This window comes from Ornithorhynchus anatinus, chromosome 11 (genome assembly GCF_004115215.2).
Source record: "Ornithorhynchus anatinus isolate Pmale09 chromosome 11, mOrnAna1.pri.v4, whole genome shotgun sequence".
NCBI classification, from domain to species: Eukaryota; Metazoa; Chordata; class Mammalia; order Monotremata; family Ornithorhynchidae; genus Ornithorhynchus; species Ornithorhynchus anatinus.
This window is the reverse complement of record NC_041738.1, coordinates 37878851-37901579: the sequence shown is the minus strand read 5'-3', so window position 1 is coordinate 37901579 and position 22729 is coordinate 37878851. Positions and strand designations below refer to the sequence as shown.

Here is a 22729-nt window from a genome sequence, read left to right as displayed (position 1 = left end):
ATTTAGAAGTGAATCGAAGATAAGAAGCAGACGCTTCCTCTCAGCTTTTTTTCCTCATTAAATCATCATCTTCCTGACAAAAAAAAGTTTTTACAATGAAGCCGTGTTTGTAACCCCTGAGCAAAACTGCTAAATGGGAAAAGTATGTTTATTTTCTGTTCTAATCCTTACCTGGAAATATGCTTTCAGCATTATCTTGGGCTGAGAATATATTGGAAAGTTTTTAATCCAGAGGAAAATTGGGAGAAAAGCTTTGGCTGAGATTATTTTCTTGCCTAGAATCTTAGTGTTACACCTTTTCTATCTAGATTTTCTGTATTTACCACTAGATTATAAGATCCTTACTATAAACTTCTCAATAATAATGGTATTTAAGCACTTACTATCTGCCAACGCTGTTCTAAGCACTGGGGTAGATAGAGGGTAATCAGATTGTCCCATGTGGGGCTCACATTTTTATCCCCATTTTACAGATGAGGTAACTGAGGTACAAAGAAGTTAAGTGACTTGCCCAAGGTCACCCAGCAGACAAGTGGCAGAGGCTGGATTAGTGCTATCCCAATTGCTCAGTGCAGTGGTCTGCTCACAATAACTCTCAATAAATATCATTCGTTGACTGATAACTAAATATATCATCTATCACTAATAATAATAATGACGGCATTTGTTAAGCACTTACTATGTGCCAAGCACTGTTCTAAGTGCTGGGGTAGATACAAGGTAATCAGGTTGTCCCACGTGGGGCTTACAACGTCCCCATTTTACAGATGAGGTCGCTGAGACATAGAGAAGTTAAGTGACTTGCCCCAAGTCACACAGCTGACAAGTGGCAGAGACGGGATTAGAACCCAGGACCTCTGACTCCCAAGGCTGGACTCTAGACTGTAAGCTCCTTGTGGGCAGGGAACATATCTGTTTATCGTTATATTGTACACTCTCAAGCGCTTAGAACAGGGCTTTGTACATAGTAAGCACTCAGTAAATACAATTGCATACACGAATGAATACCTAAAAAAGAGCAAAGAATCAGGAATTGGGGTGGGTGAAGATGATCTTGTTTTCAAGGTTTGCACTATAAAATGTGAACCATGAGATCCAGACATCTGATTTCAGCAGACAACTTTCAGTTTATTGACTGAAATTTGGGGTGAGTGTGTAAAATATTCTTTAGAGGGGATGGGGGAGGGGGGTATGTTTGGTGGTGAAAACCCAAGACAAGGTTATTTTCTAAAGTAACAGACTCACCTTGTGGAATGGTTTAACCAATAAGAGCCTTTTCTAATGCCATAATGATAAGCTCGTGATGGGCGCCGACTGTGTCTGTCGACTAGTGTATTGGCACATGGCGTAGAGGCTACAGCATGGGGCCTGGGAGTCGGAAGGTCATGGGTTCAAGTCCCAGCTCCACCACTTGTCTGCTGGGTGACCTTGAGCAAGTCACACCTCTGGGCCTCAGTTCCCTCATCTGCAAAATGGGGATTGAAACTGTGAGCCTCGTGGGAGAGGGACTGTGTCCAACCCAATTTGCTTGTATCCACCCCAGCGCTTAGAACAGTGCCTGGCCTATAGTAAGCGCCATGATTATTATTATTATTCTCTCCCAAGTGGTTAGTACGGTTCCCCACGTGTACTTAAGTGCTCAATAAATACCACTGATGATAATAATATTGGTATTTGTTAAGCGCTTACTATGGGCAGAGCACTGTTCTAAGCGCTGGGGGAGATACAGGGTCATCAGGTCGTCCCACGTGAGGCTCACAGTTAATCCCCATTTTACAGATGAGGTCACTGAGGCACAGAGAAGTGAAGTGACTTGCCCACAGTCACACAGCTGACAAGTGGCAGAGCCGGGATTTGAACCCCTGACCTCTGACTCCGAAGCCCAGGCTCTTTCCACTGAGCCATGCTGCTTCTCTATGATCTAATGGTACGGACTAGTGATCCTAGGGCTTAGATCAGTGCCTGGCTTATAATAAGCACTTAACAGATACCATGATGATGATGATGATGATTCACTGGTGGAAAGCAGGGGATCGTTCTTTAGCATCCTCTTGGAGCATGAAGTGGATTAGAGTTCAGGCAGGATTTTCTCTCCAGGTGAACAACCACATTATTTAAATACTGGGCTCTTCTCATAGCTATGGCCATGAAGCAGATTAGAGTTCGGGTGTGATTTTCTCTCCAGCTGAACGACCACATTATTTAAATACTGGTTCTCCATCTCAATTCCCTGCAGGGTTTCCTCTGAAGAGCCGTACCCGCCTTCCTGCTCCCACCCCCAGCACCCTCACAGCTGAGGCGGGATGGTGAGTTTTGGGGAAGAAGAGGCCAAGCTGAGGTGGGGTGGTGAGAGGAGGAGGGAAAAGGAGGAGAAGGGAGGAGGAAGAGGAAGGAGGGAGGAGGAAGGAGGAGGGTGGAGGAGGAAGGAGGAGGAAGAAAGAGGAGGGAGGAGGAAAAAGGAGGAGAAAGAAGGAAGGAGGGAGGAGAAGGAAGGAGGGAGGAGAAGGAAGGAGGGAGGAGGAAGAGGAAGGAGGTGGGAGTGGGAGGAGAAAGGAGGAGAAGAAGGAAGGAGGGAGGAGGACGGAAGAGGAAGGAGGGAAGAGGAAGGAAGAGGGAGGAAGGAAGAGGAAGGAGGAAGGAAGAGGAAGGAGAAGGGAGGAAGGAGGAGAAGCGCGGAGGATAAAAGAAGAGAAGGAAGGAGGGAAGAGGAGGAAGAAGAAAGGAAAGAGGAGGGTGGAGGAAAAGGAAGAAAGGAAGAAGAAAGAGGGAAGAGGAGGAAGGAGGGAGGAAGAGAAAGGAGGAGGAGGAAGAAGAAAAGAAGGAGGGAGGAGGAAGGAGGAAGAAAGGGAGGAGGAATAGGAGGCAGGAGGAGGAAGGAGGAGAAGGAAAGAGGGAGGAGGAGGAAGGATAAAAAGGAGGAACGAAGAGGAAGGAGGAAGGAAGAGAAAGGAGAAGGAGGAGGAAGAAAGGGAAGAGGAAGGAGAGAGGAGGAGGGCAGTGGGGCTGTGGCCAAGGGCTGTGGTTTTTGCGGCCGCATCTGATTGTCGGGGAAGGTGGTTGTCGGGGTCCGGGCGAGGGCAGTGGGGGGTGCGGCTGTGCGGTACGCCGTGCGTGCGGTACCCCGTGCTGTACGCTGTGCTGTACGCTGTGCTGTACGCTGTGCTGTACGCTGTGCTGTGTGCTCTGCTCCGGGCCGGGCCGGGCTGGGCCGCGTGCGCTCCTCCCGCTCCCCGGCGGCGCGCGCTCCCGGGGCGGGCCCTCCCTGTGCACGAGCGGCGCGCCCCCGCCGCCCGCGCCGCCATCTTTGGGTCCGTCGGTCGGTCCTTTCGTCCGTCCGTCCGTCGGTCGGTCGGGGGGCTCCCCCGCCCCCCCCCCCAGAGGCCCCCGGAGAGCCGGACAGACAGCCAGGGGCGCAGCCGGGGCCCTCCCGGCCCGGGGCCTCTGCCCGCCCTTCCTTCCCTCCCTCCGGACCCCGGTAAACACCCCGACGCCGCCCCCACCCTCCGCCCAACGCTCCGCACCCCCGCCCGCTGGGGGGAAGGGAAAAAACGGGGAGGGGGTGGAGGAGGAGGAGGAGGAGGGCGGACCCTGCCGGGCCCCACCCCCCGCTCGGCCTGCCCTTTTGTCCGGCCGGCCGGCCCAGATGAGGTTGGGGGGCGGCCCCGATCCCCCCTCCCTTCTCTCCCTTTTCCTCCATCTTCCCGTCCGTCTGTCTGCTGGGAAGGGGTTGGCGTCGCCCACCTCCCTTCCCCTCCTCCTCTTCCTCCTCCTCCTCCTCCTCCTCCCATCTGCTCCTTTTTGTCCTTCTGCGAAGCCTTGGGGCGGGAGGACAAGGGTGGGAATGAGATGCAGGCCCTCCCCCCCCCCCACTCTTCCCTTTCCCCACCCGCGGGGGGATTGCTTCATTTCCCCCCTTTTTTTAATCCCCCCCCCTTCACCCCTGTCCCACCCCCGGCCTTAATGCATGATGGAGAAAAGGTTTTCCACCCCTCGCCTCTCCTCGCCCGCCTCTCCTCCTCCAGAGTCCGATGAGGGCGGGAGAGCGGTCCTTCCTTTTGGCCGAAGGACGAAGACGCGGATTTGGGCCTTGGGGGTGGTAGGCCCGAGACCCCGGTCTCGTTGACGTCTCCCGGCCGAGCTTCCCGTTTTAGATTCCCGGGAAAGCTCCGTTGTGCGGGGGCCCTTGGGGAAGACCGCCGGAGCACGGCCCACCCTTCGCGGGAAGATCCACGGCCTCCTCTCTGGCTTGAGCGACGCGCCGGCCGGTGTCTCCGGAGGGTGGGGGGGAAGACGGGCCGGTAGCGAGGTGCCTGGCTGACGACTTCTTCTTCTTCTTCTCCTCTTTGGCAGATAAGATCGGCTGGATTCGGACGAGTCGACCGGCTCCGTGGGAACGGCGGCAGAGCTGGAGGTGAGAAATGCACGGTCTGTACGGCGTGGTGTTTCTGTGGCGTTGCCTCTCCGGGTTTGGGGTGTGCTGGGTTGGTGGAGTGGTCCTCCGTAGCGTCACAACCGGGGGAGATTCTTCAGGCCCCTTGGTGGGAACGTTACGGGCCGATTTCCTGCCGGCCTTCGGCGGGACATGCGCAAAAATTCCCGCTTTTCCTTCGTTCCCTCCGGAGAACGTGGTGGAGGCAGTCCCCCCCGCGAGGACCCCGATCCTCCCATCCGGGCGAGGGTTTCAGATCCGAGTAGGGAAACGACCCTGTTGAAAAATGGGATTTTTCTCAGTCCGAGACCTGCGCTGCGCCCGGCGCGAAATCTCCGCTCGGCCCGGCGGCGCCCGGCGCCGCGATATTCCAGAAGCGGCGGGGCTCACTTGAAGGAGCCCGGGCTTGGAAGTGGGTCATGGGTTCGATTCCCGGCTCTGCCACTTGACAGCTGTGTGACTGTGGGCAAGTCACTTCGCTTCTCTGTGCCTCAGCTCCCTCATCTGTAAAATGGGGATTAAAAGTGTGTGAACCCCACGTGGGACGACCTGATGACCCTGTATCTCCCCCAGCGCTTAGAACCGTGCTCGGCACCTAGTAAGCACTTAACAGATACATTATTTGTTATCAGTCACTTCACTTCTCTGTGCCTCAGTTGCCTCATCTGGAAAATGGGGATGAAGACAGCCTCACGTGGGACAACGTCATTACCCCGTGTCTACCCCGGCTCTGCAGAACAGTGCTGTGCACATAGTAAGCACCTAAATACCAACATTATTATTATTATTATTACCACCCACGGGCCCTCTCTGGGTCGAGGGGTCCTTCGATGCGTTTGTTTCAAGTGAGGGGACCCAGGAGATTTTTATCTGGGAATATTTGTTCATCTCTTTTCCGTGATAACATAGTTGGGGGGGTCGGAGGGGACCCCCGATGCCATCCGGTCAGCCTCCTATTGGGCCACTAGGTGGGGACTGTGAAACGCCTGGGACACTGCAGCCTAAAGCGTGCAGGTGATGCTCAGCTCTGACTCATCTGCCTCTTACCTGAATTTTCTGTAATAATAATAATATTGGTATTTGTTAAGCGCTTACTGTGTGCAGAGCACTGTTCACAACGCTGGGGTAGATTCAGGGTCATCGGGTTGTCCCACGTGAGGCTCACAGTTAATCCCCATTTCACGGATGAGGTAACTGAGGCACGGAGAAGTGAAGTGACTTGCCCACAGTCACACAGCCGACAAGTGGCAGAGCCGGGGCGCTTACTATGTGCAGAGCACTGTTCACAGCGCTGGGGTAGATTCAGGGTCATCGGGTTGTCCCACGTGAGGCTCACAGGCATCATCCCCATTTTCCAGATGAGGCAGCTGAGGCCCAGTGAAGCGACTTGCCCACAGTCACACAGCTGACAAGTGGCAGAGCCGGGATTCGACCCCATGACCTCTGACTCCCAAGCCCGGGCTCTTTCCATTGAGCCTCGCTGCTTCTAAAATATTGCTACCAGGAGTGGGGTTCGAACCAATGCGGTTATCATCATTCCACGGGGTAGGAAGCGGGATCCCGTTTAGACTGTGAGCCCGTCATTGGGCAGGGATTGTCTCTATCTGTTACCGAATTGTCCATTTCAAGCGCTTAGTATAGTGCTGTGCACATAGTAAGCGCTCAATAAATACTATTGAATATGCCAATTGGATCTTAAGTCCAACGCCTTAACCACTCGGCCATCCTGGTGGGGTGTAAGTTTCTGTAGGTCTTACCACTGGCCTTTTGCCTGGCCCGAGATGATCTGGACGAACGCCAGCCGACTGGCTGCTTAACCTGACCAGGATGGGTGCTTGTTGACAGGGAGAGAGCAAATAGCGCCAGTGATGGCCGAGCGAGGGCTCCCTCGTGGATCTGGTGGAGCTTTTCGATTTTCTTCCCGTTATTCATTGAGTCCAAGCCTGCTTCTGTGACTCCAGGGCCATCAACCAGTCCTGGAGGACCGCCCTTATAGCTCCCTGCTGTGGCTGCTCCCTTGACTCTCATCCCTCCTCCCCCCGATCCCCTCCCAATCTCCCAACCCCTGAAGACAGTTTGTGACATCTGAATGAAGCCTCTGGACGGTTGATTTGAAGGCAGAACTGCTGTCCATAGAAGCGTGGACATCTGACATACTTAGATGGTAGTGATTCTCTGGGCACCCTCATTCTTTAATCTCCACTTCCCCACCCCGTGCCTTGGCTTCGGCAGCGTCAACCTGAAAGAAATTAGAACACCTGTACAAAGGCGGAAAGTCAAATCATTATAGGTAGATGGGGGAGCAGAAGTGAAAACCTGGTAAGGTTCATCTGTACATTTTCATCCTACCAAGATCTGGTTTGCAGGATGAAATGTCTTAACGGTACAGATCTCGGCAAAATTCTAGATTTCCTCCAGATCCAGCGTCTTCTAAAAATGAGGCAAATATTGATGTCGGTTTTCAGAGGAGACCGATCCAAAGCATACGTGACTTTTGAGATATCGTGGCGTGTTGTTTGAGTCTGATGGCATCTCTCCGAAGGAAGCTCTGAGAGAGTCTGTTACAAGTGCAGGTTAACTCCTGATAATGGGAAATTTCAAAGCTGAGTTAGATTTGTCTATTGCCTTGTCGTTACAGATGAGTCTTTGAATTGGTTCTAAAGGTTCCGAGGGATATTGGCTCTATCCATTTCCAGGTAGACACAGAAGTCTCTTCTGGTTGCCTCTAGCACTCGTTCTGCTCAACGATTACGTGCTTTTTAAGATCGTAGTGGTTGTTTTGGGATGTATTTGTCGTTTTCGGAAGTTAATGGGGTTAAAAGTATCTGACATGCAGAAAAAATGGGAAACTGCTTGAAAACTGCATCTCTTGCCATTTCGCCCTCAAAATCTGTCTTTCTGTTCTGGTCGTGACTTCTTTTTGCAAAGGATCAAAATATGTGATTGTAAGCCTTGAAGCAGGCCCTCAGAGCCCCAGAGAGGTGGTTACTCCTCTTCTTGGAGTTCAGTATATTGCAAGGGTCCTCTTCTTTTTAGGGTATTTTATTACCGGCTAGTTTACCCATAAAACAAGTTACTGTTTTACATTTAAGTGATCCGCTTGAAAGGGATTGCAGGGCAAGAAGAGGGTTCTCTTTCCAGAAGAAAAGGGGGGAGGGAAGGAAAGAGGAGAGAGGTTCATAGAATCAGAGGGCTAGAAAGGGCTTTCAAACACAGGATGTTGCCTCGGATTTTTTTGGGTTTGTGATTCAGCCCAGTTTGTGCGCCCAAATTGCTTTTGGTAAACCTACAGCGGCGTAGCTGGGTGGTGGTGTATTCAGCACAGAATGGGTAAGAATACTCACCCGAGGTACATCTTGCAGCCTCTCTCCCCCCCGAGTAAGTGCGGCATCCTCGCACACACATACACACACAGCCCCTGCTGTCCTGCAGCTTTTTGTAGCCAGTGTGTATCTGCGTGTGACTGGAAGCAACAGGATTCTAACCCTCATTATTTTTGCCTCCGGATAAGTTTCCCCTTCCCATCCTTCTCTGTCCCCACCCCCTTTCCATAATGGGGGAAAGAGTACCTTGCTTTTAAACCCCTCCAAGGGATAAAGTTGTTACTTGTGCTATTTGTTAAGTGGTTATTATGTGCTAATAATAATAATGTTGGTATTTGTTAAGCGCTTACTATGTGCAGAGCACTGTTCTAAGTGCTGGGGTAGACACAGGGGAATCAGGTTGTCCCATGTGGGACTTAATCTTCATCCGCATTTTACAGATGAGGTACCTGAGGCACAGAGAAGTAAAGTGACTTGCCCACAGTCACACAGCTGACAAGTGGCAGAGCCGGGATTCGAACTCATGACCCCTGACTCCAAAGCCCGTGCTCTTTTCACTGAGCCACGCTGCTTCTCTGTGCTAAGCACAAAGTGGCCTAGTGGAAAGAGCCCGGGGGTCAAAGGACCTCAAGGCTGTAAGGTTATTGTGGGCAGGGACCCGCGACTACTCTCCCAAGTGCGTAGTACAGTGCTTTGAACTCAGGGCTTAGTAAGTGTGATAGATTGTCCTGGGTTATAATTCTGATCCTGCCACTTGCTGGGTGCCCTTGGGCAAGTTGGTTAACTTCTGTGCCTTCGTTTCCTCATCTATAAAATGGGGATTCAATACCTATTCTCCCTCCCCTGTTAGACTGTGAGCACCAATGTGAGGACAGTAACTCAGTCCATTCTGATTGAATCTACTGTATCTACCCCAGTGCTAAGTATATGGTGTGGAACGTAACGCTCAACAAATATCACAAGTATAGTAATAGTTATTATTGTGATCGATAATAATAATAAGTACTGGGGTAGATACAATACAGTCAGCCTACTGAGTCACAGGGAAATTAAGTAACTTGATCAAGGTCACCCGGCAGACAAGTGGTGGGGCCCAGGTTTCCTGACTCCCAATCTCGTTCTATTCCCAATTGGCTGTGCTTTTCTCTGGCAGTGGCCGCCTGGGATGGCAAGCTGTGTTGAGAAATGATGAAGTTCAACCCCCTTCACACCTACACCATCCCAGCAGTACAGCAATCCATCTTATTTTAAAATGTCTCCAGGCAAGGAGATTCCACAACCTATCTCCCCACGGACCCATTCTGAGCTTTACCAACACTTACCGGTTGGATACTCCAAAACCCTCATGCCACAATTGGAAGTCTTTTTCTGCTCATAGGCAAGATGAGGAAAGGGGTAAATCCATTTTGCACTTGAGAGTGGGAACCCCACGGACCCATTCTGAGTTTTACCAACACTTACCGGTTGGATACTCCAAAACCCTCATGCCACAATTGGAAGTCTTTCTCTGCTCATAGGCAAGATGAGGAAAGGGGTAAATCCATTTTGCACTTGAGAGTGGGAAGCATTTCTCCCTTTTTGTTCTCCATCCTTTAGTGAATGGGCTTTGAGGCACAAATTGGGGGTGGGGGGGTGTGAGAGTGGGTTAAGGTAATTGACAGTGGCCAAGCTAATCTGAAAGGATTCAAGGAACCAGGACCCTGTGTATGCTGTGGACACTGCTTTGTGCATGGTGATTGCTTAGTGAATTTTCAATATCTGTGGCTACATCTTCAGTCTAGAACGTTTTTCCACTTTTCAGAAGTCAAGTTCAGTGCTTCTTCATTTGTAAAACATCCCATATATGTCTTAATTGCTAAGAAGCTGCAGCCATTTCCATGTCATTTCTATATTTAGGTACCCGACAGTTGGGGACCTTTTCTACCCCATAGGTTTATACTGAAAGTAAACCTTCATTTGTCCCCTTTGGGTGAGAGTACTCTAATGGGATCATAAAAGCCATCGGGACAATCCAGCGGGTACAGAAATGCAGCACTTGACTTCCTGGGGGCACATGAAATCAGAACTTCCTGAATGGGTTTCCTGTTTATTCCCGAGGGTAATTCGAGAGGATAATCTCTTTGAACACTGAGTGGTTCTGGGCCCGGTTTCCCTGCGAATCTGTCTCCCTCCATGCTTGTGGCTACAGTTAAGATCAGGTGACTGGCTCCAGCAGATGGATTCAAAGTGGAATTGCCTAGGACCATCCTTTGAACAGGACCCCTCTTTCACCACACTATCTTCCCTTGATGAAGCCTGGATCCTGGGGCTCTTGAAACTACGCTTACAATCGATCGGTTCCCTTCTCTTTTTTTGTGGGTAACTTTGTTTTCCCTTCGGCAGCTCTGTTTCATATGTTCGTTTGAATGAGAGTGTATTTTGCTACCTCACGGGGGCCAGTTTTGAAATCTCTTCATTTATTTTAGTCTGTATGAAACCCAGGCAAAGCGAGAGGTGCCTAATAATGATCCTTCTCCTTAGGTCAGCGCCTTGCAAGGAGGCAGTGAGGTCTCCGGCAGTGCAGCTGGGAAAGGCCCGAGCTTCTGGGTCGGGAAAACATGTCCCGTCGGAAACAGACCAATCCAAATAAAGTTCACTGTGAGTATCGGTCTTGTCATGGCCTGTCTTTTCTAGGAGCTGGGAATGATGTGGTTAGGGAGTGGAAAGGGGAAGAGAACTGGATTGGCAGTGGGACAGAGGCTAGACTCGATCTGGCTATGTGGAAGGGCAGTTAGGGCTGGTAAAGCACCTCAGAAATGAGCCTCGTTGCCACTTAAAGAAGGTGGAGGCTTTCTCAGGGTTGGAAGAGAGGATCTATGCAGTTTTGAGGAAGCTAAGACTTTTCTCTGATTTGATTTAAGAAGGTAGTCAGCATCAGAGTTGGGAAGCTAGACTGGGCTAGATCAGGTAAGCCAGTCGATCAGTCAGTGATACTCTACTGTGTGCAGAGCATTGAACGAAGTGCTTGGGAAATATCCAGTAGCAAGTTGGTAGACTCAATCCCTGCTAACATGGAGTTTACAGTCTGCAGGGCCAAGTGCCTAACGCACCAGAGGAGACGGGCTGAGGAAAGAGTATTGGAGGAGAGTGAGTAAGGATTCTCTAAGCAAGGAAGGGTGCAGGAGTCCAGGCTGGTCTTCCCTAAAATGGCAGAAAAGGAGGATGACCTGGATGTGTTCTGGAAAAGGATCTTGAGCTAGGAATGGGATGGTGAAGTTGGAGAAGATGTTGGTTGCTCTCTGGAGTGGGAGAGGTGAGGATAGAGGCTGGGAGTCAAGGAGAGTTGGAGATCTTCCCAGATAGGAGTATTGCACGCTTCTGGCAAAGATTTTTCCAACTTGAGCGAATTCGGGCGTTGGACTAGGAGCATGATTTAGCTTAGCAAATGAGTAGAGTGCTCTTTGGAAGAGGATTGAGAAAGCAGTGTGGTCTAGTGGATAGAGCATGGGTCAGGGAGTCAGAGGATCTTTGTTCTAATCCTGACTCCACCACTTGCCTGCTCTGTGACCTTGGGCGAGTCACTTAATCTCTCTGTGCCTCAGTTACCTCTTCTGTAATATGGGGTTTAAGCCTGTGAGCCCCATGTGGTACATGGCGTCTGTCCAACCTGATTAATTTGGATCTACCCAAGCGCTCGGTACAGTGCCTGGCACATAGTAAGCATTTAACAAATACCTTTAAAGAAAAGAACGCAAAAAACAGGATCCCTGGCTAGAGACAGGTAGGAAGGGTGGCCTAAAGGGGTTGGAGGTTGAAAGAGAGAAATTACTTAAAATGGTAAAAGATGGAGATCTGGTGCCCGTGAGTAGAGTAGGCCGGGTGTCTGTGGAAACTAGCTGCTTTTGGAAGTCATACTGGTGGAATTCTGAAGCAGGATTAGGTGAAGGATGAATGTCTCTGGAATGCCCCCCCTGCATATCAAGTCTCTGAGAGGTGGCAAAAGAGACTGGAAGATTGGGCAGGGTTGCATTCTTTGTGAGGGGAGCAGGTTTGAGCTCTGGGTAGCCAGAGTAGTCCAGCTTTAACCAGCGGTCAGTGCCTATCTCGAGGCGAACCGTGGCTAGGCTCGACGAAAAGAATGCCTTTCTAGTTAGCGGGCATACTCAACTGTTGGCCTAGTATAACCGAAGCGGAGGGATAAGGTAAAGGCTTTGGCTCTTCCTCGATTTTTGAGCCTTCAGGCCGACCAAAGCCGGCTGCAGCCTCTCACGCTGCAGGCCGCCATCCTCCGGGGAGCTGGTGTCCGAGCTGGGAGACAGATGTACGGACAGGCGGCGGTGGGGGAGGGTGGGTAGTGCACATCTGCAGCTGCCGCACTCTAACAGAGCAGAGTGACCTTTGCGTGCAGGGGGAGGGGAAGCCCCGGGCCCGTCTGTCTTCTGAGGCTACTCCGAAGGGAGCTGCTGCTGCTCCCTGGCTGTGAGCTGAAAAGTTCAGCTGCTCCCGGAGTGCCGGCCGCCAACACCAAGTAGAGGCCGGTTTCACGGATCTCCTTGAAAGTCAGCGAGCAGGGAGGGGAAGGGGGAACGCTGAGGCAGTGGGTCTGACATTTTCAAAAGGGAAGTGACTGAGGTTTGTTGGACTGTTCCCTCACGGCCCTTCTCTTTGCCGTAAGGGGAATGGGCCTCTTGAAAGCAAGCTTCTCATCTGCCGTGACAGTCATAAGAAAGTGGGGGGAAAGGAAGTTTCAGCCCTTTGCCACGCCCCCTCCCAATCGAATGGAACCAATCTAATTCACCGAACGCGGTGCTCTGGCGGTAACTCACCTCCGTTAACTAACTGGTCTTGGCCGAGGAACGACTGGAAGGGGCTCGAGGTTTCAGAAGTGGAGCTGAAGAAGACCTCAAAGCCCTGTAGCTTTAAAGAAGAGTGTTAAGTGCTGGAATTCATTAATTCTCCTTTCCAGGGAGGAAAAAAAAATATCGTCAACGCGGGTGGTTTCTGTTAGGGGTCTGTTAGGGAAGGATAGTCAGGTCAGACAGAGCAGTGGAATCAGCTCACGGTTAAGACAGCTTGGAGTGTGTCGGGGGGTCTATTATGCTTTCCCTCCCAGACAGCTATCAGTCACCGATAGACTGAGCCTATCGTACCCTTCCAAGACATTTGATTCTAAATATCCTAGGTCAAAAGGGAGGAATGGGCAGGATCCAGTAACTGTAAGCTGGGCAGTTCAAGGCACCACGGCCCCCTCTTTCCTTTTATTCCTTGTGGAGAGGCTGCAGTTACCCGATTCCTTGCACACCTTGCGTTGAGCAGATGTGTTTGGACAGTCCGTGCTAAATGAAGGAAAACACTCCTGAAGGGGCCTTCAGTCGATCGCGAGGCGAATGGGGATGTTAAAATGGTTCTTGATACTTTGACATTCCCTTTCATCCAAGGAGCTCAGAGCCTTTTGCACTTTATTAATCCCGCTAACGTCCCCGTGAGGTAGGCGCCCAGGGTTAGAACGATTTACAAGCCCAGAAAGCTCAGGGTCAGAGACGGCGGCTAGAGTCGTCGGGCCAGGTTCTTGACTCCCAGGCGATACGCTCATACTCCAGATCAGATTTCCATTTGAAATGTGCTTCTGCTGTTTAGAAAGGTTTCAGGGGGACTGAGATGACATTTAGCTATGTACATTGTCTAGCATCACAGTATGCCGGCCACAAATAAGGAATTGGAATAATCAATCAATAGGATTTATTGAGTGCCTTTTCTGTCATGCTCCCTTTCCTTCTAAATTTTCCAACTGCTCGCTCCTCTGATTTTTCCAGTGTCCCTTTTCTGTAGCAAACTGGCTGAAGCTCAGGCCTGGTAAGTCTTTGCATTATTTAGATTTCTTATGAAAGGAAAAAAAGTTCAGAATGTCACCTGTATTGGCTTTTGTAGCATCTAAATGCCCCCTCGTCTTGTTGTAGCCCAGTGCCTCTATTAAATAAGTTGACTATTGGCCTGATGCCATTTAGCCTTCGAGAAAGATGGACTGTTAAGGACATAAATGCTAATCTAGGTCTGACGGAGCCTATCCCGATCAAAACCTGCACTTAAAAATGGTGCTGGAAGATGACGCCCCTTTTAGCTTTTAAAAATGCTTCATGGGTTTGTTTCCTTCTATCTCAGTGCTCCTTTAGCCTTCTGGTTGTCCTCTAGCATCCTAACAATTCCCTCAAGGAACCTCCCCCGGGTCTCCCATCCATGAATGCATCCAAACCCTTCTTGAACTTATTGTTTTCGGCCTCCACAGTTTCCTGTGGTAAGGATATCCAAATGCTTAGCGTCCATTCAACCCCGCTCTTAAAATGGAAGGATGTGAATGTTCTAATGAGCAGTTTCATAGGCAAATCCAAGCTAAATCTTTTTTCAGTGGTTTGTGAATAGGTTATTTCTTCAGGGGATTTAACCCAACTCACTTTTAGTCAGTCTGGGGCCTCTATAGTATACTCGGTTCTGCCAGAGTGCATGTTTGCACCGTGCGTTCTGCGTAGGATAGGACAACAGAATGGAGGAACGTTTTTCCAACAACGCGTGCCTGTCCGGTTTCAGCATAATATGGTGTCGGCAGACAGTGGTTATGTGCACGTGGGCAGTATAGGGCATGGGGTGAGTACTACGTTGCCCATTGACCTCAGCGTGGGGTTTCCCAAGACCGCAGCTTCCATGTTCCAAGAGAAATGAGTGTATCCATACCAGCAAAATCTTTGTCAGTGGGACTTGCGGGCAAGGCAGGTAATGACTTCCCTTAGCTTCTTCACTGATCATTCCATTCGACCAGGGCTGCCAGAGCTCCTCTCTAGTACTCTTCACCTCAAAAGATTGGAGTTGGTCACTGTTTTTTCATTTCAACTTGGTGCCAGATACACTGGTGACAACCCCAAGGGCTGAGATGCAGATTTCTCCCCAGAGCAAGAGCTGGTGATGTAGGAGTTGAGGCTCACCTGCTGGCAGGGCACCTCCATTCCGGGCTCAGGGCTGCTCCGTTACCGTAGATTGTTGGTCCTGACTGTCTTTCCAGAGGACGGGGTAGGTGGTTTGTGAAAAAGGAACTTCGGTCCATTCTGTGCAGACACTCTGCCATCCATTTTGTTCCTACGGGCCAAGAGACAGGAAGAACTTTTGAGACTTAATTTGGCGATGCCCGAAGTTGAACTCTGCTGGTTCCCTCTGTACCTCTCTGGCCATTTCTTCTCATTTTGCTTCACTGGGCCTTCCTCCTCCCCTCACTCTTTAAGGCTCCATTCTGAGTCGTGAAGCATGAGAAGAGTCTTATTCTACACTCGGTCCCTTTAGGAACTCATCTACTCTCATGGCTTCAACTCTCTCCTCGATGCAGATGACCCGCAAAGTGACTTCTCCAGTCCCGACATTTTATCTGGCCTGTGATCTCATGTCTCCTTGTGCTTCCAGGACTTCTCCAGGGGGATAATCCGTGGCAAAAACTAAACTCATCTTCTCCCCTGCCTTTCCCATCACAGTGAGCAACACCTCCATCCTCCCTGTTCCAGAAGCTCACGACGTTGCTATCGTCTTTGCCTCCCACTTCCAATATCCAGTCTGGGTCTAAATCCTGCCAGTTTTTCCTCCACGATATTTCTCGGCTCCCCCCCCCCTTTCCCTCCACAGGTATGGCCACCACGCTAGTCCAGGCCCTTGTTACCCCCTGGCTGGACTGCTGCTTCAGCTTCCTTACTTATTTTGGTTTTAACTTTATTTAGTTTTTTAAATTATTATTATTTTTTATTTTTTACAGTACTTTTTAAGCACTTACTATGTGCCAGTCACTGTACTAAGCACCGGGGTGGGTACACGCTAATGAGGTTCGATACAGTCCGTGTCCCATTTGGGGCTCGCTGTCTTAACCCCCATTTTACCGGTAAGGTAACTGAGGTACAAAGAAGTTGTGACTTGTCCAAGAGTCACACAGCAGACGAGTGGCGAAGCCAGGATTAAACCCCAGTGCCATGCTCTGTCCACTGGGCCACGCGGCTTCTCAGAACGTCGTTGTTACCAGTTGTATCTGGATTCCCCTTTTATAATAATGATGACATTTGTTAAGCGCTATCTATGTACCAGGCACTCTACTAACTCCTGGGGTGGATACAAGCCATTCAAGTTGGAGACAGTCCCTGGCCCATGTGGGGCTCACAGTCTCAATTCCCATTTCACAGGTGAGGTAACTGAGACACAGAGAAGTGAAATGACTTGCCCGGGGTCACACAGCAGACAAGCGGCAGAGCCGGAATTAGAACCCATGACCTTCTGACTCCTGGGCCCGTGCTCTATCCGCTATGCCATGCTGTTTCCATTTATATATTCCTTTTGCACTTGCTAGTCACCCCTGTTTAGATGGTAAAATCGTGAGGGGCAGGGACTGTATCTTCTAACAGTATTGTAGACTCTCGAGTGACCGGTACAATACTTTGCACACTGGCTCTCAAAAATATGATGATGACTCCTAACTGGGCTATTGCGATATTTCCTTTAATTTACTTATTCGTTATGAAACAACAGGAGAAAATTACTTTGCTTTTTTTTTTTAAGTATAGTGTAAGAAGAACCCAGTTTGAGTGCTGAAACTGGTGCCATCCTCTGTAGCTCAAGAAGATATAACACCCCTGCTGATTACATTAATTCATGTGTAACGGGAAATGTTATCAGTCAAAGAGCTGCAAATGTAATCATTGATTTCTCACTAAAATAGGTTTCCTCCCCCCCCCCCCCCCCCCCCCACCCCCACCGCGAATAACTCTTTTTTGCCCTTCAAATTCATGTCATCCCACCACAGCCCATGTCTGAGAACACACACCCTGCCTAAGAGGGCAGAGTTACAATTCCAGTAAACCAACTCTGTCCTCGGTTCTGTGGTTACAGGGGGGCACTGTAAAGGAGGGGCTACAGCACAAAATGAATCCCTAATGCCCTCTCTTCCCTCCCAGCCCCAACACACCATCTTAGGTCATTCGTTGGATCTCTTGATGTGAAAGTTACAGTCTCAAGCGGTGTGATACCTTCCAATATACTCTTAAGGCTGGAGTGGTCTTGGACTGAACCAGTTTCCTCCCACTGTCTATATAAAAGCTTTTGTAACCACGACCTGAAATCCTCTCCCTGACATTATCACGATCAACAAAAACTTATCTGTTTCAGCGGTGCATCCCCACCTCCATGATATCCTAACCCAGGTTTTTCCTTCTGGTATGCCCAGTGTTCATCCTTTTCACAGTCTTTGTGGTGTTTGGGATGTCTCTTTCCCTTTCTATGGAAGCAGTGAGGACCCGGCATAAGGAGGTGAGAGTGTCAACATGAAACTTCTCTCTCTCCTCACACTTAAGAGACGCTCTAATGCCCGTATATCAGCGGTTCTGCCTTCCAAATGTGAAGCGTAATTATTTCGACAGTCTTTCCTGTCGAATCACAGCTTTCAACGTTAGCCCTTTCCCCAGCCTCAGTCCCGAGGGAGGAGAGTGGGGCTATGCTTAATGTACCCCATCTCCCAGGTCCTCCAGACACCTTGGTGAAGAGTGACAGCCCCCATACCAATTCCCCTGGCCCCCAGGTGCTCTAGTTAGGAACCTGAGCCCTTGTTCCTTCCGTTCTCTTTGCCAGAGAGAGACCTCACCTTTTGTCAGCATTTCAGCTGGGCTTTTCATCTTTCCTGCTGCCTAGGGAATGCTGCCTGTAGTTTCCACTCTGAGGTCATGGAAACCTTAAGAAACCCAACTCCTCCTCCTCCTCTTCATGACTGTTCCACACGAGGGGGCGAGGAGCTGAGCACTCAGACATGTTAACTCCTCAAGTGCTTTCTAGTTTTAGGTTCAACACACCTGGAAGAGGGTATGTGTCAGGGACTCAGGGCTTGTGGACGGCCCCTGGCCTGGAGAGAAGAAACATATCGTGTCAAGAGAGAGCAGGAAACACGGTTTTTCTCTTTGAGTTGTATTGCTGGCCACATCAAATCGCTCTTGGTTAAGTATTTCCACTTGGCCCGTCCGGTCTTTGAGTTTCCCAGATTTCCCAGGAGGTTGCCCAGTGGTAATCATCTCTCTTTTTCTCTCTCCAGTACTGGAACAGCAGTTTTTTGGATCAAAGTTCCAATGTAGGCGAGGGCAGGTAGCATTGGAAGGGCCAGGAAAGGAGGCTTGAAGGGAGCGGGCAGAGGTTTGTTTTATTTGAGATGGAGGCAGGGATGACGATGTTGCTTGATGGATCCCATGCTTGGGGCTAGAGGGTGGATACTGGCTCAGCTTGTTTTAATTTTGGTTTCTGGCTGAATATTTTGGTACCCCAGCTGCCATAGGAATGTGTGAACTGCCCAGACCATGATATATTATCTTCCTTCCTTCCCTCCTTCCTTTCCGTTCCCGTAGCCGAGGCAGGTTGGAAATAGGAATGGGACCCTGGAGTAGAAGGACGGTTTTCTCCTTTTCTAACAAGATTGGAGACTGGTGGCTTTGGAGGAAGTCTGTGCTGCGCCGTCATATCCTCCTCCGTTTTTCTTTTCCCCTCAACCCTTCCAGAGTCTTGTCTAGTAACAGTTCAGGGAGAGAGTTGGCCCAGAGAAGCCTATACTCAGACTCTCGTTGTCTTGATGACAAGGGACTAGCTTCTGATATTTGAGTGGAATGGTCTGATCTGACCTCCTTGGGAAATAGGATGCCCAGCTGCTGACCTGATTGTCCTTTTGTTTTTTGTTTTTTTTTTTGTTTTTCCCTTATGACCATTAGGGGACCAGGTGTTTGCTGGGCTGGAGGAGCACGCCCGCCAAGCGATGATGAAAACTGATTTTCCTGGAGACCTTGGGGGCCAGCGGCCAGCCAGCCAACAGCTGAGAGATCAGGACTCCAGTAGCAGTGAGTTCTGCACCTTCTGGTAATGACTCAGGGCAAGGGGGAGAGGAATGATAATGAGTGTGTGTGCTGTGGAGAGCGTGCATGGGGCCCTAACGAGACGATATGGAGTCTCAAGGTCCCTCACTTGGTCACCCGGAGTCATTCTCGTGTTTGCGTTAGCCCGGGCTCACCTGGAAGGCTAGGTCAGGTTGGGGCAGTGCGTGAGTCACTCTGCTCAGCATTGCAGACAAATAGACGTTGGGCAAATCTATTTTAATAATAACTGTGGCGTTTAAATGCTTCCTCTGTGCCAGACACTGTTCTAAGCGCTGGGGTGGCTACAAGCTAATCGAGTTAGACACAGTCCCTGCTCCGCATGGGGCTCACTGTCTTAATCCCCATTTTGCAGATGAGATAACTGAGGCACAGAGAAGTGAAGTGACTCACCCAAGGTCACGCAGCAGACAAGTGGCAGAGCCAGGATTAGAACGCAGGACCTTCTGACTCCCAGGCCCGGACTCTATCCTCTAGGCCGTGCCGCTTCGGATGATGATTATTAGGTGTCTGTTACAACGCTCACTATGTCAAGCACTGCTCTAAGCGCTGGGGTAGGTACAAGTTAATCAGGCCAGACACCATCCCCGTTGCGAGCTCAGTGTGGGCAGGGAATGGCTCTGTTATATTGTTTTGTTGTACTCGACCGACTGCTTAGTACAGTGCCTTTCATAGGGTAAGCACTCAGTAAATACGGTCGATCGATATGGGGCTCGCAGCCCAAGTAGGAGGGAGAACAGGTGTTTAATCCGCATTTTGTCGATGAGGGAACTGAGGCACGGAGAAGTGAAATGACTTGCCCAAGGTCACACAGCAAGCAGGTGGCAGAGCCGGGATTAGAACCCAGGTCCTCTGTCTTCCAGGCCCGTGCTCTTTCCGTTAGTCTACGCCGCTTCTCACGGTAAGGATAATTATGTGTGGGTTGTTCCATTCCCAGATAACATGACAGGAGAAAGCTAAAAGAGTCCTACGCACACCAAAGGAGCCCTCGTTTTCACCGAATCCTAATTGCCGGACACTTCATAGAAATGGGAAGTTGAAAGAACTCATTGCTCTAATACCTAAAAGTGGGCAGAAATCTGTGGGAGCCCTGTGGCAGTGTCTTCAGCACCGGACGTTAATCAATGGTATTTATTGAGCCCCTACTTTGTGCAGAGCACTGTACTTAAGTGCTTGGGAGAGTACAGTAGAATTAGTGTACATGGTCTTGGCACTCAGTCCAGCCCGGAAGACAAACGCTAACTAAATTATAGGTAGGCGGACATAAAAGAGTATAAATAAGTGCTACGGAAGGTTGGGGGCACAGGAGTGCCGAAGTGGCGGTTGAGGGGGAAATAAGGCGGGGAGATGAGAAATTAATCGGAGAAGGTCTCCTGGAGGAGATGGGATTTCAGAAGGACTTTGGCGTTGGGAGAGAGCAGGGAAGCTGTCACATTTGAAGGGGAAAGGAGTTCCAGGGCATAGGCATAAAGTTGGTGGTGAGAGAGATGAGAATGAGACATAATGAGTAGGTTAGTTTGAAAAGAACAGAGAATGTGAGTTGGAGTGCAGTTGTAGAAGAGGGGTTAAGTACAAGGGAGCGATCCATCTGACTGAGTGCCTTTGAGACAAGGGACAGGAATTTCTGCTTGGTGCAGAGGGGAATGGGTAACCGTCGGAGGTTTTTGAGGAGTGGGTTTTGCGTGTGCAAGAACGACGTTTCATAAAAACGTTTCGGGCAGCGGAACGAAATACGGAGTGGAAGCAAGAAGATCAGTGAGGAAGCCGATGCCAGAGCCAAGCGGGGATATAGCAAGTGTCTGAACCAGGGTGACCGAGCGGATGGGGCAGAAGGGACGGATTCTGGAAAGAACCGACCAGATCTGATGACATTCTGAGCAGGGAGATTGAAAGACTGGGAGGAGTCGAGGGTATTGCTGAGATGATGGACTCCAGTGACGGGAAGGAAGGAGTCGTTAATGTAATGGAAAAATGAGTTGGAGAGCAGGATTTGGAGGGAAGATGAGAAGCTCGGTTTTGGACGTAATGAGATTCCTGCAGGACATCCAGGTAGAGATTTCCTGGAAGCAGGAACAGATGTAAAATTGAAGAGAAGGAGAGAGGGAAGGGCTAGCGGAGTAGATTTGGGAGTCATCCACAGAGAGGTGGTAATTGAAGGCGTGGGAGAGGATGAGCTCCCCAGGGGAGTGAATGTAAACTGAGAAGAGAAGGGGAGGCAGAACAGAGCCTTGGAGGGAAACCTACAGTAAGGGAGTGGGAGGCCAAGGAAAAACAGGTGAAAAAGACTGAGGAGGATCAGCCAGAGATAGGAGGAGAATTAATCAAGGACTGTGTCAGAAGAACCAAGGTTTGGTAATATTTCCCGAAGGAAAGAATGGGCCAGAGTGGAGTACATTAGATGCTGGGCAAGAAGATCAGTAGTGGCTTGGGGAGGGTGGTCTCGGTGGAGCGAAGAGAGCAAGACCCATATCGTGAAGAGTCAAAGACTGTGTTGGAGAAGAGAAATGGAGTCGGCGGGAGACTCCAACCCATTTGAGGATTTTGGCAAGGAATGGGAAGAGGGAGGTGGGGTGCAGGAAAGGTTTTTTTGAGGATGGGTGGGGCATATGCATGTTTGAAGACAGAGAGGAAGGAGCCATTAGAAAGTGAGCTGTTGAAGATGGCGGGAGGAAGGGAAGAGTGATCAGTCAATCAGTGGTATTGATTGAGCGCTTATTGGTTATAGCGCACTGTACTCAAAGTTTGAGAGACTACAGTACAACAGAGCTTGGAGAAACATTCCCTGTCCACAGGGAGCTTACAGTCTAGAGATACAAGTGTTTTTAATAATTAGATGAGAAGGGATGGAGTTAAAGTTGTGGGTGGAGGGGAGAGATTTTGAAAGCAGGTGTTGGATCTTCTTCGAGAGATGGCAAGAAGGATGAGAGAGCGAGTGGTAGGGGAATGCTGAGGAGGTGATGGGGAGATCTGATTAACGTATTGCAGAGTCAGGGGCAAGGAGGGAGGGACACGAGGGTATTGAAGGTGACAGGAGGGAATTAAAGGTCTAGAATAGTTGGTGGGCTGCAGTGGTGTGGAAGTTGATGAGGGAGGAGGAGCAATACTGCTGAGAAGAGAGGACCGAGGTCTAGCAGATAAAGGATGAATTTGTAGCTGCCCATGTTGGCCTGAATTTCTGCCAACGGCCCTTGGTGGTACAAGCACAAGAGGAGAGGAAGTTTACTGTGGAGGCGATCCCCAGCTAGGAATTGATGTTATACTACTACTAATAATAATAATGGTGGTATTTGTTAAGCACTTACTATGTGCAAAGCACACTACTAAGCACTGGAGGATACAAGGTGATCGGGTTGTCCCACGTGGGGCTCACGGTTTTAATCCCTATTTTACAGATGAGGTAACTGAGGCCCAGAGAAGTTAAGTGACTTGCCCAAAGTCACACAGCTGGCAAGCGGCGGAGCCGGGATTAGAACCCCGTGACCTTTGACGCCCAAGCCCGGGCTCTTTCCACTGAGCTACGCTGCTTCCCAGTTATGGGATCGGTAGAGAGCCAGTGAGGCGAGGAATTTGAGTTTGACAGAGATGGTGGGATTGAGGGCAACAAGAGCGGGGCGGTTGCGTAGGGAGTCCACTTAGGGCACGAAGGCCTGGGATAAGCGGAAGAGGTGTAGAGATCGAATGTCTCTGTAGCTGGAGAGGACAGTTGTACCGGGAGGATGTGTGCGGGAGAGAAGGCAGACTGGGAGGTTGTGAGGGTCTGAAAGTGGGATTGCAGAGTTGGCAAAGTTATAAATGGTTCAGTGATTAACGTGGTTGAAATTCAGGATGTGTCCAAGTTGATGAGTGGGTAAACTGGAGTGAAAGTGGTAATAATAATGATGGTATTTATTAAGCACTTATATAGGGCAGGCACTGTGCTTAGTACTGGGGTAGATATAAGATAATCAGACATAGTCCCTGTCCCCCGCCAGACTCACGGTAGAAGATGAGATGAGGCACAAGCAGGTGAAGTGACTTCCCCAAGGCCACCCAACAGGTAAGTGGCAGAGAAGAGGCTAGAATCCAGGTCTCTTGACTCC

At 50.0% G+C, this 22729-nt stretch overlaps 2 protein-coding genes across 20 annotated transcripts in view; one reads left to right on the top strand and one right to left on the bottom strand.

The window, feature by feature from the left end:
- The first annotated feature begins 2288 nt into the window (after nucleotides 1–2288).
- ZNF821 (zinc finger protein 821) overlaps nucleotides 2289–22729 on the top strand; it is a 29794-nt gene continuing 9353 nt past the window's right edge. The window contains exons 1-5 of one of the 19 annotated variants that reach the window (XM_029076230.2): nucleotides 3043–3053; nucleotides 4351–4425; nucleotides 10273–10389; nucleotides 13545–13584; nucleotides 18492–18617. In XM_029076230.2, coding sequence (XP_028932063.1) covers nucleotides 18536–18617 — 82 coding nt within the window. In that variant the 5' untranslated portion in view covers nucleotides 3043–3053; nucleotides 4351–4425; nucleotides 10273–10389; nucleotides 13545–13584; nucleotides 18492–18535. Of the gene's footprint in view, nucleotides 2307–2978; nucleotides 3054–3346; nucleotides 3476–3646; nucleotides 3836–3968; nucleotides 4097–4350; nucleotides 4426–10272; nucleotides 10390–13544; nucleotides 13585–18491; nucleotides 18637–19088; nucleotides 19205–19690; nucleotides 19778–22621; nucleotides 22687–22729 lie in introns of those variants that run through there. The other 18 variants (XM_029076227.2, XM_029076229.2, XM_029076228.2 and 15 more) reach the window with 18 other exon arrangements.
- Nucleotides 13456–22729, bottom strand: part of ATXN1L (ataxin 1 like) — a 34587-nt gene continuing 25313 nt past the window's right edge. Inside the window, exon 4 of the transcript XR_003762991.2 lies at nucleotides 13456–14856. The gene's annotated coding sequence lies outside the window, so the exon portion shown is untranslated. The remainder of the gene's footprint in view (nucleotides 14857–22729) is intronic.